Here is a 17596-nt window from a genome sequence, read left to right as displayed (position 1 = left end):
TTTTCTCTTTTTAGTGATTATGTCAGTTTTTCAGTTAATGGTGCATGGTACAGTAGTTTTAAAGAGTATGTCTACCTTTTTCTGTTTATTCTAATGTGTGTTGTGTACTTCTTCCTATTTTTCTTGGTGTATCCTCTTATTCTATATATATATATATATATATATATATATATATATATATATATATATATATATATATTCTAAAAGCCTAGTGGCGTGTGTTAGTCTGTGTGTGTGTGTGGGAAAAAAAAACAAGCTGCAGCGCCACCTGCTGGGCGGAGTTATACACTGACCTACTAAATTCTTGTGTGTGTGGGAAAAAAAACTCAGAAAAGGCTGAAATTTGGTATACTAAGATGTTTTTAATTTGTTAATTGTTAAAAGTGTTTATAAAGATTTTAAAAAATATATATATATATTTCTTGAAGGAGAAGTGACAGTTGGGAGTGGTTGGTGGTTGCCAGGGGTGACAGTTGGGAGTGGTTGGTGGTTGCCGGGGGTGACAGAGCGAGAGGAGTGTGATACTCAGGACCGCTGAGAGAGATCCCTGTGTCTGGATAGACTTCTGGATAGATGTGGCGATAAAGATGAAGGATGAGGTGATGGAAAAGAATGATGAGGTGGTGACATGTGGACAAAACCACGTTAAAAAAGAGCGCTTGCGTCGGGAAGTAACGCTCTTCCCCTGAGGAGGTCTGGCCTAGCCCCAAATGCATGACAAGAACCTTTTTAACACCTTAAGTAGCTTGATTTGACTAGAATGCATGAGTATCATGCACGGGTTAACTTGTGTGTGTGTGTGTGTGTATGTATGTGTGTGTATGTGTATATATATATATATATATATATATATATATATATATATATATATATATATATATATATATATATATATATATAAAATTATATACATACATACATACTGCCCGGGATACTGTGCATATGATAGACATATGTCGACGATGTGATAGGTGGTATGTTGTGCCCAGTTGCGTGGTGTATAGAAAGAACAAAGCCTAACTAAGCTGCTTGAATTAAGTCTGGGAGCAGGTGCTTTGGACAGTTCACTATTAATTTATCATAGTTTTATTAAGCAGGAAGAGTGAACTGTAACCGGGACATGTGGAGGGGTACTTGCCACCCTTAAGGAGGTGTTGGATATGTGCTTCCAAGAATTGATGAGAGAAATGAGTTTTGCAGAAACTTTACTAAAACCCGTCCGTATAACATGGGCTAGTTGATCTAAAAGCCTTTGTTATAGATAATTGTGAATCTACCAGGACATAGGTGCTTGCTAGTGGATTTTGTATATGGCTGTATTAAGTTTCGTGAATTTTTTTGAGAGTGGTTGCTAAAGTGATCCCCTGGCCCTGTCTATTATCTTCAATTCAAAGAAGCAACTCCTACATTTTCCACACGTGAACTTGGTTTTGCTATTGATGGCAGACGTGGCTTCTGCTAGTTCCTCAGATAAGGGTACATTTAGTAGCCTCAGATAACAGTTAATTTAGGAGTTGTTTCTAGGGTTCGGATTTTTGAGCTTTTTTCTGTCTCAAAGCATGATCCCAGCTTTATGCTCTTACCTTCAGTCATGCATTTGTGGGCCTCCCATACAGTGGGCGCAATGGTCCTCTTGGCAGCATAAAAGTAATTGTCTATAGCTGATTGTGTTCTTTCCATTATATGTTTTGTAGGAGCAGTGCATTGAAGCACCAGGACCACTTCTTAACTATGGTTTGTCATAAGGATAAAAGCAAGGACACCAATGTTGGTGTGCGATAGACGGTGTAAGTCAGAAGGAGATACCAGAGTAGCTGTGGGTGAGAGAATAATCATCATCATCATCACCATTTGTTTGTATAGCACCACTGATTTCGCAGCGCTATACAAAGAACTCATTCACATCAGTCCCTGCCCCATTGGAGCTTACAATCTAAATTTCCTAACATACACACAGAGAGAGAGAGAGATTAGGGTCAATTTTGATAGCAGCCAATTAACCTACCAGTATGTTTTTGGTGTGTGGGAGGAAACCGGAGCACCCGGAGGAAACCCACGCAAACACGGGGAGAACATACAAACTCCACACAGATAAGGCCATGGTTGGGAGTTGAACTCATGACCCCCGTGCTGTGAGGCAGAACTGCTATCCACTAAGCCACCGTGCTGCCCTATATAGTCTCTGCCCCCTGGGTGTTGGAGTCTCCGTTTGTCTACCAGCTGATAGTCTGGCGCTGTCAGAGACGCATTGGAGGTGCCCATTACAGGGTCAGGGGTCCAGTTGAAGTCGCTGCCTTTAACTGGGATGATTTTTGGGAGTGCCTTTACCTGCTCTAGTGCACTTGTGAGGAATTTGAGCTGGTTAGGGGCATATAAATTGATAAATTAACATTTGGTTAAATATTTTGCCTTTGACCAAGAGGATAGTGCGCCCAGTTCTCAGTGCGCATTGTTTAATGTCAGTTATGGGTAGACGTTTGGGGAAAAAAAGAATGTCCACTCCCTAGTTCTGGGAAAGTGTCCAAGTTTAAAGTGGGTCTCTTACATGCAGATTACATCTCTCCTTCTGGAGTGTAGTAGATAAAAGTACCCGATATCTTGTCTCAGTGTGTTAAGTCCTTTGGCATTATATGATTGTAATCTGAGGGATTCTTGACTTAATGTCACAGAGTTTTATTTGTGGTCATTGCATGTGCCTGTACTGTGCCCCTATCTGGAGTAGGGTGGCTTCTATTGTTAAAGTGAATCCAAGGGTAATAAGAAAGGGTTAATGGGAAGAAGGAAGGGGGAGGAGATGAACGAGGGATGGTTTTAGCCTATATTATATATACAACCACGGCCTTATCTGTGCGGAGTTTGTATGTTCTCCCCGTATTTGTGTGGGTTTCCTCCGGGTGCTCCGGTTTCTCCCAGACTCCAAAAACATACTGGTAGGTTAATTGGCTGCTATCAAATTGACCTTAGTCTCTCTCTGTCTGTGTGTATGTTAGGGAATTTAGACTGTAAGCTCCAATGGAGTAGGGACTTATGGGAGTGAGTTCTCTGTACAGCGCTGCGGAATTAGTGGCGCTATATAAATAGCTGATGATGATGATATACCTGGGGTAATTCTCAAGGGGTATACTCAAAGGCACTTCAGTCACTCAACTGTAAATCAAAATAACAGTTGACTGTAATATTAATTGGCATTCAGCGCTGGTAACTACCTTGTGTTTAAAATTTATCTGCCAATACAGGTTATGTATAGCAAATATTGCCCCTTGTTGCTGTGGCCATGTCATCATATACACCCATAAGTCCTCACTGTTGATTTCCCAATACAGCTCAAATTCCATAATTAAAATCTTCTCCCCGCTCTGAAACAGCACAGTTAGCTGTTATCATGTAATATATATATATATATATATATATATATATATATATATATATATATATATATGTATATGTATGTATGTAATCTCATTATAACTGTTCATGAAACACACACACACAACCAGGGGTACCTTGACTTGACTCAAGAGTTACTTCAGTTACATTTGAGCTGACTCATAATAGCAATTGCCAGTACCACTAAAGTCATCCCGACGACCCCATCATTAGTAAAGTTATCTCTGACTATATTGTTGTGTCTCAGTACAATTTGGCATTGTTATAGTATTTTCTTTAAAAATCTATCTTTCTGAGATTCCTATTTAAGGAATTATTGCTGGTCAGAGTTGACATGCACGTTGAGTGCTTCACTACTTATGCTGCTGTAGTTTTAATGTGGCATATTGCTTTTTTCAGGTCATAGTTGTGATATTGAGTTGTTCGACCACACACACACAGTATAGTCTCCAGCCACTTAAGCATGTAAACAGTCTGGCTTTCTTACAGAGTAAAAAAGAAAATATATATTTTTTCTGTGTGCTAGCGTGATCAGCATATCAAGGCGGTTCAGCATAGTTTGGTGTGCAACTGTGTCAACATGTTTTTTGGCTTGCTTAAAACAAGTCTGTTAAAAATATTAGTATCTTTCAGCTATAAGGGGAAAAAAAGTTAGCAGTCTAGGGAACATATAATTGTTCTGTTAATATTATGCTCAATAACATGTCTTCTTTATCACATATTAATGAGTTTACACATTGGCTTGGCTACATTTTAGTTCTATTTAGTCTTCAGTTTCATTTGTTAGTTTGAAAATCACATCAAAGGCTATTTAGACAAAAACATTTTTTATTTTTTCAACTGTAAATATAAATATTGTACTATAAATATTGTTTTTTTCCACTTTTTTTGTCACGTTGACAAAATGTAAAGAACAGCCGTAACCTGCGCAAAACAGAGGTAGGCATTGTGTAGGCTGAACCAATATTCATAAGAATTCACTAGGAACCAATCCGTCAGTGTATGGTGATCATACTTCTGGAACATTGGTTGTGACTTGCCCAGTGATGTCTGTCTAGGTGACAGGTGCCCAAGGCAAAGGAAGGTCCTGGTGATAGGTTGTCTTGCACTATATATGTAATATAACCATTTATGGTAATACCTAATGTAGCATGGCAGACACATGTTCATACTATTCAATATAATTGTGTGTTAAAAAAGAACTATGCAAAAAGGTTCAATCTTTTTTTTTTTTTCAAAAAAAAAGTTATTTTTAAATTTCCTCACCCATTTCCTTACGGCTCTTTCATAAAACCCTGGAGGTTAAGAATGGTGTCATACATGTTCTCTTCACGTTCGCGCACTTCCAGCTTTTTAGCGTTTTTGTTTTTAACAGCTGGAATAGAGCAACGTTTTTATAGCTGACCTCTTATATTGAGAGCTTGAAATGCTCTGTGTGACAAGGTCTGCTCCGATATAATGGATTAAATTGGAGAACGTTGTGGTTGATCTGATAGGACACATGTCCAATATGCTGCTATCAGAGACCAGCTCAAGCAGTTAAAGCACTTGCGTAACATCCTCTCTGTTTAGCACGGTGGCTTAGTGGTTAGCACTTCTGCCTCACAGCTCATGAGTTCAATTCCCGACCATGGCCTCATCTGTGTGGAGTTTGTATGTTCTCCCCGTGTTTGCGTGGGTCTCCTCCGGGTGCTCCGCTTTCCTCCCACACTCCAAAACATACTGGTAGGTTAATTGGCTGCTATCAAAATTGACCCTAGTGTGTGTGTGTGTGTGTGTGTGTGTGTGTGTGTGTGTGTGTGTGTGTGTGTGTGTGTGTGTGTGTGTGTGTGTGTGTGTGTGTGTGTGTGTGTGTGTGTGTGTGTGTGTGTGTGTGTGTGTGTGTGTATTTAGACTGTAAGCTGTGTGTGTGTGTGTGTGTGTGTGTGTGAATTTAGACTGTAAGCTGTGTGTGTGTGTGTGAATTTAGACTGTAAGCTCCAATGGGGCAGGGACTGATGCGAATGAGTGCTCAATGGCGCTATACAAATAAATGATGATGATTTCAGTTTGGAGCATTTACACGCTGTGCTCTAAACGAGAAGTACAAAGCACCAGCGTCACTACACTGATAGTAGATGCCTTCATGGTTAACCAGGTGGGCACCCCGGAGCAGTCATTTTTGTCTGCAGGTTTCAGAATAGCTATAGCTCATTAATAAAGCATTGACAAAGTTGATATCCCACTTTAAAACATACTGCAAGCTGTATTATTGTCGGTTGCACTATTGTGTAAAGGCCTGTGGGATCGGTGAGTTCCATGACGGACTGTAGTACTTTGTCTCTCTGATGAAGTTGGACATCACGGAGACAGCAGTACTTTGTTGGAAATGAGTGCAGAATCAAAGATATTCTGGTATGAATAGCTCAAGCCCCACTACCTTGCTCTAGTTTAATCTCTTCTTTTATTGCATTGTCTTACTGACAATGAGCGCACTGTACATGTGGTTATCTGTGTTGGCAGCTTTCAAAGGAATTGTGGCTACAGCATGGAGTTAGTCGACCTTGAGCGTCTTCTCCAATGCCATCATGCAACGTGCATTGAAAGATGTCTGTGGACTGATCTCTCGGCCAAAAGAAATGTATTTTCCTTGCACAAGTCAATTAGGGTCATGAAACTCCACAATCAGTTTGTTATGCTTTGGCAGCACAATATTTTGCATGGCCATTTATAGTTAAATTAGTTAAGAAAGCAAGAATAAGCGGGGAATTTAGTGTGATTTACTATAGCTGTCACCACGAGCTGTATCACAAATAGATTCACAGATTCTTATGTCAAGGGAAATCCCGAGGTGACGGTAGTGCTAAAGGCCAAGGAGGTGTTAAGCAACATTTCTCATCTTTGCCGCTGCTGTCTTATTAGAAAAACAGAGCCTGACAGTGGGAAACTGAAGTGAAGATAAGGGACCTGTGAGAAGTCCCTTGGGAACAATGATAGAGACCAGAGTTGTAATCAGGAAATTAAGAGAGACGGAACCCTGTGTTAATAAAGTACTAAAATTATTTGTTTAGTGATTAGAAATAAAAATAGAATTTCTGTAGTCTGAAGTCATGCATCGCTCATTCATTAAAGAGTGGTGATTTACTCCTGCTTACGTTGGCACTTGTTTTTACACAACTTGGATATGAAATATCATTTGAGTTATGGCTCAGTGACTTGCTGTTCCATAAAGTTTTCAACAAGGAACCCTCACTGGTTTTGTGTATCAATGCTAACCTTTCATTAACTGCTCAGTTCATTGGGTTTTTATTATCGTTATGTCTTCTGTTCATTAAACGGATGCTTTTATGGTAATTAAATTGCTCTGTAATGAGAAACAAGAGGAAACTACTTTAGCAAACTGAATGGTTCAACCCTAAAGAATGGTTAAATATGTTCACCATGCTTTCAACGCGTTTTTCACACTGGAATCTGAGCTGAACTTAGAATGGTACAAAGAGGTAGATTTGACAAACCTTCTAAAAAAAATAAAAGTGGAGATGTTGCCCATAGCAACCAATCAGATTCTAGCTGCCATTTATCTAGTGCTTTCTAGAAAATGATAGAAAGCAACACCTCCACTTTTTTCATTTTAGGAGGTTTGATAAATCTACCCCTTAGTCACAGTTAAAATGTGCATACATTCCCACCTGCAGGAGAACGCACCAAACTGTGTATTCTTCCACATGCAGTGAGAACAGACCTAAATGGCTAGTCATATCTATGCTTCTGGTATGTAGCCTGTGCTGTTGTAGTGTTTTTGTTATTTAATCCATTGCATATATATGTTTAAAGGTACCAATCATGAGGCAGCAGGGTGACTTAATAATGTGGAGTTTGTATGTTCCAGGTGCGCCTGTTTCCTCCCACGCTCCAAAAACATACTAGTGGGTTAATTGGCTGTTATCACATTGCCCCTAGTCTGTATGTGTGTGTGTGTTAGGGAATTTAGACTGTAAGCTCCAATGGTGCAGGCACTGATGTGAGTGACAAATATCCTCTATAGAGCGCTGCAAAATTACTGACGCTGTATAAATAAGTCATGATGATGATCCCTGTGGTGGGCTCCTGATAAACACATGCCTTGTTCTCGCTCACCAAAGAATGTATCAATATCTTGTCTGATATGATCTCTGGTAATCAAATGAAGCAGCTTCCTTGTTACACGCTTCCACCATGCAGTTAAACCTGCCAGTGCCTTCATGTTTTATAAAGTACTGTAATGGAAACGTTCATAGTTCCAAAAATGTAAGTGGAATTACACCCTCCAAAAAAATAAAATAAAGTGCGAGGGTAAAAACCCTGATCCGCACATATCGCGGGTGTCTCTTATATTAATAATGTTAATTTTTCCCTGGTTGGCTGCTGCACAGACAGGTTGAGAATTGTAGTGGGGTAAGGAGTGCATGTGGGTTGCTTTAAGAAAATGTCATACTTGTTTTATTGCCTTTCTATAAGAAATGATGATTTGTGTCTGGTCTGAATGCAGGTGAAAGGGGAAAACCAGGTGCTTTTAGTGTTCTGTGGCAAAGAGATGATATATCCACTCTAGAGCAAGGTCAAAAGTGCAAGTCTTCTTCACAAGGCATTATTCACTTGTTATCACTTTTGCAGAAATGGAGGCAGCGGTGGCTTCCTATACTAGTTATTAGTGTCTTGTAGGCAGTGGCTGCACAGTTTACAAAATAATGGAATAGTAGCATTGTGCAATTATATGTATGTGTATAGGATGTAACTGCATTAATTGTTCTCTGTAACCCTAACTCGTGGTTTACGAGGTAAAACCTTGCTTGAGAATTTAGCTTACAATAGTTCTCAACCAGTTGTAATCAGATGCAGTGTTGATAAGCCCTCATTGAGCATCTATCACCTATGACTGTAATATGAACATTGTCTAGCATGTCATTATCACAGATTGGATATTGAGGGCTTGTTCACACCCACTAATGCTTGAAAACATTGTCAAAATTGGATAAATGCTTTGTGATGATCTCATTTCCACCACTGCATCCTTAAATTCGGATGATACCGTTAAAATGCGGCATGATCTGTTTCTCGTGCATTAACACACTACCAGTACGATAGTTTGTATTGGTAAAAGCATCTTTGTTTTCATGCATTTTATCCCATTTTCCCACCTTGTCTGTCTTTCACTCAAATATTTTTAATTTTTTTTGTCTATTATTTATAAAAAAAAATTAAGATACAATTATTTAATCTCTTTGAACAGTTTAAATGGTATTCGTTTGGAGCTTTGGGCTTGTTTGGGTGTCTTCTACTAGTTTGATTTCCAGCCTTTGATGATGCTGGATTACATTGTGTTTTAATATATATATTTATTTTTAGTGGCTGTAAACCAGTGTTGTCTGCATAGCTGGAGTGTCCAATTCAAAGTGTGTTAGTTACAAGTGTATTAGCATTAATATAGAATAATTCAGAGTTAACCTGATATTACACAGGAGGTAAAAAGAAGAACACTCTGATACTGCTACTACAAGAGTACACCCTCCAACACTCCAATAGCCCTGTAACTATCCACCTTAAGCTCCTGCCTTGGACACTCCTTACTGATCTGCTAGCATCAGTGATGAGATCACTTCTGATTTAATGAACCACTTGCAATCCTCGTCTCTCATTTAAATTCTCAGTATGTCCAATCTGTTCATCTGTATGACCATATTATTCTAACTACACTATGCAAAATTATTTCCATGTCTATCCACACCGCGCCATTTTGCTTTCCGGATTCCCCTCCCGTCTCTCCTCCTTTGTTCCCTATTCTCCCAGCCCAATATCCTCACCTACGTCAACCTACTCTATCGTCACTTCATCCCACCCTCCTGCCAGTTCGACTGTGTAGCCTCCACCTCCTCTGCTACCCACCTGGAATGCTAAACTTAATGTCGCTTTTGTTCCTATTGTTTCTCATTACCCCCTCCCTCTAGAATGTAAGCTCTCACGGGCAGAGACCTCTACCCAATGTCTCGGGGTGGGTCAAGTCTGTCTTCCTTGTTTATCCCTGGTATGGCTGATGCTGAATTGTTTCTGTAGGTTATGCGATTTATTCTGTTGCATCCATGCATTTATTATTCTGCTCTGTACCCATGTACTTGTTTTGGCTACTTTTCATATATGTCATATTTGTACTGCTATGTCAGGCGCTACGGAATCTGTGGCACTATACAAATATACTATAATATTAATAAATATACTGGTTACTGTGCTACTAGTAAATGAAGTATTCATGTGAGCATTTATTGAAAAAGTAGGTTTATCAGGATTCCTTCTGAAGAATGATGTGTATGTTGTGGTTATGCCGGATAATCCTTGTAAAAAAAATACTAAAAACCAAAAATATGTCCACGTTTCATTCCTTATCTGGTTTTATCATCAACATTCATTTCTCAGGATTCTCCAGCTTCATCTTGGCGTCCTTCATATAAAATAACACCACAGAAGCCACTGCATTAATCTGTCATGGCAACTCCCACCTATATCTATTGATTACCATTCCTTGGTGGGTCTTATGTCATACATACCTATCAGTCTGATTTCAAAGAGGAAAGGAATGAAATTAAGTGCAGCATAATGAAATAGTGAGCATACTGGTCCTGATACCACAGTCAGCTCTTTCTCATACAAGTACATAGTTATTTTAAATACTCATGTACTTTTGCGTTACAGACTATTTGGGCTAGATTATTACATTAACGTTTCAGACTAGTGGTGCTGGATAATCTGTATTTTAAATAGGAGTTGCACTTTACTTAGTACATAGGTCGCTCTTAAAGAGTGAACAAAGGTACTTATGTGACATAAGCATATATGGATGTTTGTGTATTGCTGAGCTAAATAAGCTGAAATACCTGAAATAGCAACTATCTTTATTCTTAACTGAATCTATCAAGCTTGCTGTCTCTTGCGTGCTTTAGAAAAACCTGCAATTGTTTAGAAGGGGGGGTGCTTCTCTATCTTGTAGCATGATAAGTCTCCAATGTAACAGAAAGGCCCTACAGGCTGCAGATTGGATTCATAAACATGGGGGGAGCAAGTATAACTGACATGTTATGCTTTCCATTACAACGTTTTTTTTATCAGATTCCAGCAGTAGCTCAATTATGTGAAAAGTGCTTTCAGCTGCCTGTAATGCAGAAGATTCACTTGTTCATTCGCTGCAATTATTCATTTCCACTTTATATATTTTTTAAATAGCTGTTTTGGTAAGACCGAAGTATGTATTTTAATTATTTTTGTGTATGTGTGTGTATATATATATATATATATATATATATGTGTATGTATGTATGTATATATGTATGTATGTATGTAAATATATATGAGAGAGATATAGAATATATATATATATATATATATATATATATATATATATATATATATATATATATATATATATATATATATATATATATATATATGAGAGGGAGAGAGACAGACAGACACTAAACTCAACATATGAAAGCAGTTGTTGAACTAAAATTAGGTTTTGCATCCTTATGACCACCTGGCTGCATCCTGTAATGCTGAGTTCTCTCAAGGTAGGTGATACTGGTCCTTATGTACGGAGAGCAAAGAACATTGTACAACAAAGGAAAAGTTTAGTGTTAATTATTCCTATGTTCTACTTGCCTGCTTTTGGGAGGCTCTGGATTCCCGGTAGAGCAGACTCCCTCCTGGATCCCTTGCGTCATCATGGCCAATCCCACTGATCTGCGGTGTTGCAACATTGTACAATAGTGGGCAGCCCACAGTCACGTCATTGCATCACCACAACCCCTCCCAATCTTGCCACTTGACCTCCCCTCTGAAAAGTTGACAAGTATGTTTTGTTTGTCTGTTTTTATGAAATTGTAAAATGTAATGAGAGTGAGGTTAATTGTAGCAACACAATGTCTAGTCAGAAATTAAAGGTCTCTTCCCCTAAATAATAGTAAGTAGTGCTAGTCATCCCCCTTGATAATCCTTTCCAAGCGAGGTTCAGAGGCATCACAACAGGAAACGTGGTGGGAAAAGGCCCTCCAAAATGTCATACTACAGAAGTGTGCTTCTTCACAAAGAGATACCATTTACTGGTCATACATTTCCATACAAAAACCAGAATGAGAGATTCAGGAACCACTAGCAGCTGCGATCTGGTGTAACTTCTGTAATTACCCTAAACTGAGATTATCCTAAAATATGTAACCACAGTAAGTCTACAAAAGATCACTACATGTGCAGACTTTTATACTGAAGTGTAAAATAAATATAAATAAAACTGTATATTTATGTGTTATGAGGTTACCGTTCATATGAAGAGGTGGCAAGGATGGATGAGGAAGTATTGTAAACATTGTATATGTTTCACTGGTTGGCATTGGCAGTCTTTCCAACAGCCTCATTTTAACATTTCAATACTAACTACACAGTTGTTTTAAGGTTTTATATACACTTCAATTATTATACCATGCTTTCAAATCTACAAACAGTATATGGTAATACTCTTGTCACTCTAACATTTAAAAACCCAGATTGTCCCTTGTGTAGAATCCAAATTAGGAGAGTTTGTGTGGGTTTCCTCCAGGTGCTCTGGTTTCCTTCCGCACTCAAAAAATACACAGGTAGTTTAATTGGCCTCTGACAAAATGGGCGTGTGTGTGTGTGTTGCGTAGTATGAGCTATATAAATAAATCATAATAAATAATACATTGTGATCATTGTTCTTGCAGATGGTTCTGTCTTGTGAGGTTGAATGTTGTAGAAAAAAGCTGCAGAATGCTGCACTAATAGGACATCTCTATTTTAGCTTTACCCACAAGAATGCAGCAGTTGAAACGGATTCAGAAATGTCATTCTATACGTATTTTACTCACGGACATGGAGGTTGTAGTGTATCAGTTTCACTTGTGAAAAAATGTGAATACTCCAATATGGGATTGCAACTATGACACCAAAGGATTTTTTAAGAAGTAACTAAGTTATTATGTTTTTCTTTATAGTCCAAGTTCTATAAAGGAAACCTAGTTAAAGTGTAATGATTGTCTGTGCTTGTTCACACTTAAGTCTTTTTAATCTGTTCCTCATGCTGGACACGTGAAAATCAGATTTAAAGTACATTAGGATTAGACTACAAAGAACAAAATAACGGCACAGCACAAGATGCTGCCAGATGGTATTTTGACATCACAAAACTGGTGACCATGCGTCTGCGTGAAATGTGGCATACACTGTGGGCTAAGCAAATTTTGCGGGTGAGGATGAACGGACTTGGGTGCATGGGTTGCGTTTCTCAGCGGGGTTTATTAGGAAGAACTAATGTTGCATCTGTCTGTCGTCCAAGCCTTATATGTCTCATAGAGTCTATTCAATATAGCAAGTACAAGAAGAGTAATGGGCGTTTGGAAGCCGAAAAATGTTTAAACTTTATTCCATCGTCGTCGCTGTTTTAAAAATAAGTTTACAAAAAAAAAAACGTAACAAGTTGCCGTAGATCTCAGAAATCCTACAACCGTTTCGTACGCTTCATGTACTTTATTCCATTGTTTCACCGCTCCTCTTCTACATGATAATATTGACCCTGAAAAGTAAAGTTTGATTTGTAATGATATAGTACTTAAATAATCAGGTGTAGACTGAGCATGTTGAAAGGTGTTTCTGATTTTGAGGGGCTGCAAGAAGGGATCTTAAACTTATACTATGAAGATAACTCTACCCAAATATTTGAGTTGAGTATTGGGTGGATATCAATAAATTATGATGAAATAGAAAGTTCTGCTTAACTGCAGTGTGAGGCTCTCCACATCCTGAAGATTTCAATGGTCCTAAACCGTGATGCTTGCTCCTGTTACCGTTTGCCTCAGACACGGACGCAAGGGAGGGGCCTTGACAACTTAAGTAGCAGAGATGAGAGCTGCACTGAACCTTTAGGGGGACCTGCTGAATAGGGGGCATCCTGCGCTCCATCTAGAAAAACAGTTTAGGTTTTGGGTGGAGTTACTCTTTAAGGTCTGATCAGCTGCTGTGACTGCTATTGCACATTAGTGTAATTTGTACCAAGTTGGTGAATAAGTTACAAAAAATTCCTAAACTCAGTTTACTGGCAAATTGCAGTCAGTGTGTGAAGCTGTCCGTCACATAAGAGTGCTTACAGTGTGGAAATACTACAAGCGTAAACACAGCTGAGTGACCGATATCACTTGTCCCAGAGCTGTACGATGTTAGTATTACACCTATGGGGTATATTATACAAATGCTTGGGACTTGATTTTTTCCAAATAAGATTTTCCATCATTTGGTGCACCATGCCTAATATTTCCTTTCTCTGTGGCATTCTCACCTCATTAAATTGTTTAGCATAGTCCTCACAATGTCTGTCTGACGCTATGATGCACAAGTGATGCTAACATAAGTATAAACGCCAGTAAATCTGTATAACCAATGATGGCATTGCTTATTATCAGCAGGTTCTGATTTTACCACTTCAGTGTTTGTTAGGATAACACACCTCCTACTGCAAATTATTACAGATATAAGACACGACCTCAGGAATCCATAACCTGCATAACGGCACTAGGCCTGGTGCCTGCTTCCTTTACGTGGTCACAGAATTCCTCAGTGACTTGTAATATGTTTATTATTTTTAGTGTTTTCCCCAGAAAATGTTGCCAGCCGGGTGGCATTAAGAAGCAGCCAGGTGGGGGCAGTTGTTATACTTTGCAATAATAATAAAAAAATGTTGGAGGTTATTGCCCACACCTTCCAGGACTGGTGGTCAGTGGTCTAACACACACTGCTGGCTGTAATGCTGACATAGTACCTGTTCTAATAGGAGAAACAATGGTTTATTTTATTATAAGAGGACTCTTTTGTGCTCCAAGACGCGGGTGGCAAGTAAGACCAGCCGGGTGGATCACCCAGGAAATAGGTGTTGTGGGGAATACTGATTATAGTAGGGAGTACATTACCCCTTATATCACTGTGTAGCAACAATTATTCATTTTCCTATCTGGGAGAAAATAGTATTTTCTGTTTTGTCCAATTCCACTTTTTTTATATGTAGATATGTGTTTTATGGCATAATATATAAAGGTATGCCTTGTCATTTATGTGAATCGTGTAACATCACCAAATACAGCTATCTCAGTATGTGCTGTTGATTCAGTTATGCGTGAAAGCGTATGAGTATACTTTACTGTAAATCTTGTATTTTTATTTTTACGATGTCCAGCTTTATAAACTATAATAGCTATAATATGCTAGTAACCAAATTCTTTTTCTTCATTCCTGATAACTTTACTCTTTAAATTCAAGGATTGCATACATTTTTTTTCTCAGACCTTAAGATAAACTGCTAGACTCATATTTTTACCTTTGCTTGAAATACATTAAATGTGCTTTATAAAATATTTATGCCAGCCTTATGTGAGGATCCTGATTATTTAGTGTGACACCACACGTGTAGATACGCCATGGTTGGTTTATAGTTTTCTCATTGCCATTAATTTTACGGGCTTCATTGAAAAGTTGGAGCAGGTTTCTGAATGGCCACTAAACAAATGATTTGCTGCTTCCAGCGGTGGGTCAAGTAATCATGTAATTTGATGTGCTCCTTTTGAGGTGGGAGCTCGGACAGATTCTAGATGGTGGCTTTCCGTTTTTGTGTGCTGTACATGTGCCTTACAACATCCTAAAGATTTCCTCCTTTGTCTTGCAGTGTGGGAACTTTGCTGTTCTGGTGGATCTTCATGTTTTGCCTCAAGGCACCAGTAAAGACACCAGCTGGTTTTCTGACCATGAGAAGGAGGTACAACAAAACCATTTCTACTTCAAAAGCTTGTAGCTGCAGGGAAGAAATTGGACTGGCCTGATTTGCTCAGATCTTATTTTCATTGTTATGTTGAGACTACTGTGAATTATAACTAACCTTTAAAAGCTCCTAGGGGACTATTAGACATGTGTTCTGTTTCCCTTACTTAATGACTTTTCTTATTCTAACCTTTCCCATGCATGCATTATTTTTCTATCTGAATTGTACTTTGTTAAGTTTATGCTAAGTTGTTTAATGTAGAATGGTACAATACAAAAATCATCTGAATGATTTTTTTCCTCCAAGTAATAGTATTATTAACAAATTTTAACTGATTTTGAATGTAGGGTCCTCTATGTAATGCTCATCATTTTCATCTGTAGAAATGTTAATTTGTACTAGGAGATTTGTTTAAATGGAGATACACCAAATACAGGAAAGTTTTCTACATTTACAAAGAAGTGTGTGAGCATTTTAGCTGGTAATAATATGGGCCTTTACAAATGAAATCTAATGCATTTTCCCCTGTGCTCTCTTTGTACAAGGCACCATATTGAATAGATAAGTATAATCATATTTTGAGTTTGCGCTGCACTTTTTCAGTGCAATCTCATGCATGCGCATAAAGTTTTCCTCTTTTAATCTTGTGGTGATATCAAAGGTTCATAGCCGGTAACATTCCTCTGTATGCTTTCTCGATGATTTAATGTTTTGCCCTCATCCTCCCATAGGCCATCTCCCCCACATTATCAAAGAGCTCCATAGTACCAATCTCCAAATGTATATAAAAAAACAATGTGCTCTACCAGACATTAAACACGTTGGCAAACATACATAACAAAAATATGTAATGATGAAAGAAAGGGCAGCATACAGTTCTTATCTGTGGCCTTTTCATAAATACGGGCCTGCCTCTGCAGTGTGTAGGGCCAATAATTCAATGGGCAAACCCCAAAACTAGTGCAATGCAATGCCCTATAAACATCTTATCGCTGTCAGCCTATGTGGGCCACCATCTTCAAACCTGCAATCGGAGTATTGAATGTCCAAGTCGCATCCAATTGAACCACCCATATGTGTTGGCCGAGTGGCAGGATCCCTTAATCCCATTTGACAGGCAGTCTTTTTTCATTGCTTTGCCAATACGATTTGAATAGAGGAATGTTATGTTGAACTAGGCATAGACACATTTATTAATTTAAAGGCATCAGTGTAGGATTGTGTCTAGTCTACAAGAAAGGCAAATCCTGCAATAAAACATGACAATTGTGGTGAGGATAGAGAAATGAAGAGCACTTTTCATACAGCTTTATTTACACCTTCTGATGAACCCAGTTAAGCTGCCTGGAGCACAGGCAGATGCAGAGAACTGTGCACACGTAGCTTTGTCAGGAGGTCAGAGTATCCAGAAGTTAAATTGCACATTGTGTGGTATACACACCAGTTCTATATGTTGCTTACAGCTGTGTGTTCTGACACTTTACTAATGCCGGGGACTTACTTCATAATCCATTGTAACCTGTCAATTTACCTAGGATAAGACAAGACGCTCTATGTTGTAGGGTAATTAACTGCTTTACACAGGTGTGCTATTATTCGCCTGTAATTTGTCCTGCTTTGTTGGGTCTGTCTAAGTGAATTAGTATGGAAATCTTGAGGAAACTTGGTTTTCACTAGAATTATTTTTCGGTTTAACTTGCTCCTGTCAGTCTTTAATATGTCACACGGGCTTTGTGCTCTGTAGCTTATATTAATATGCTCTGTACATCTTTGTGGAGCGCTTGTGTTTTTCCACTAATATAAGCATTCCGTTTCTACTTCCAAGAAGGACCAGTGTAACTGTTAGGGTAATACAGTGACCGCGTCCCAGTGCCCGTTCACTTATTTGCTTTGCCAATTCACTTTCGATTTTTTTTTTCTGTGTCTCGGGAATAAAAATTAGATTGTAATCTTGATTGGGCATTGAATGTGTGTCTGAACAATTCAGTGTCTGCACGCTGTATTTTTATTTCAAATATCTTAAGAGAAAATGTTCCCTATTTACATGATTTGCTATTGTGTGTGTATTATCCAGTTAACACATCATACAGAGTATATTACTCCTCTGAGTGTTATATATATTTATCTGAGGTCTATGCTTTGCAGGAAGTCTGTATGTTACTTAAAGACACAATTGAGTCCAGAGTGAGGAGGCATATTGAAAGCCGCAGGCAACAGGGTCAGGTGAAGCACAAAGAATACACGCAGGCCAGTCCATTGTTTTTGAAAGGTAAGTGTCTGTCTCCTTCATAATCACACCACTGTTAGGCTGGGTACACAGTATACAAAATGTCTCCCGATGTGATATCCTTTACAAATATACCAACTATTTAAAAAGAAAAGTCCCAA

The 17596-nt window shown here is 38.5% G+C and overlaps 1 protein-coding gene across 5 annotated transcripts in view; it reads left to right on the top strand.

Moving 5' to 3' along the window:
• SLX4IP (SLX4 interacting protein) overlaps positions 1 to 17596 on the top strand; it is a 98638-nt gene that overhangs the window by 24181 nt on the left and 56861 nt on the right. For 3 of the 5 annotated variants that reach the window (XM_075203975.1, XM_075203969.1, XM_075203968.1), the window contains 2 exons: positions 15116 to 15205; positions 17354 to 17477. In XM_075203975.1, the coding sequence (XP_075060076.1) occupies positions 17363 to 17477 (115 nt within the window). In that variant the 5' untranslated portion in view covers positions 15116 to 15205; positions 17354 to 17362. The remainder of the gene's footprint in view (positions 1 to 15115; positions 15206 to 17353; positions 17478 to 17596) is intronic. The other 2 variants (XM_075203971.1, XM_075203970.1) reach the window with 1 other exon arrangement.

Source organism: Mixophyes fleayi, chromosome 3 (genome assembly GCF_038048845.1).
Source record: "Mixophyes fleayi isolate aMixFle1 chromosome 3, aMixFle1.hap1, whole genome shotgun sequence".
Taxonomy (NCBI): Eukaryota; Metazoa; Chordata; class Amphibia; order Anura; family Limnodynastidae; genus Mixophyes; species Mixophyes fleayi.
The sequence above is the reverse complement of the archived record's forward strand: the minus strand, read 5'-3'. Positions and strand labels throughout refer to the sequence as shown.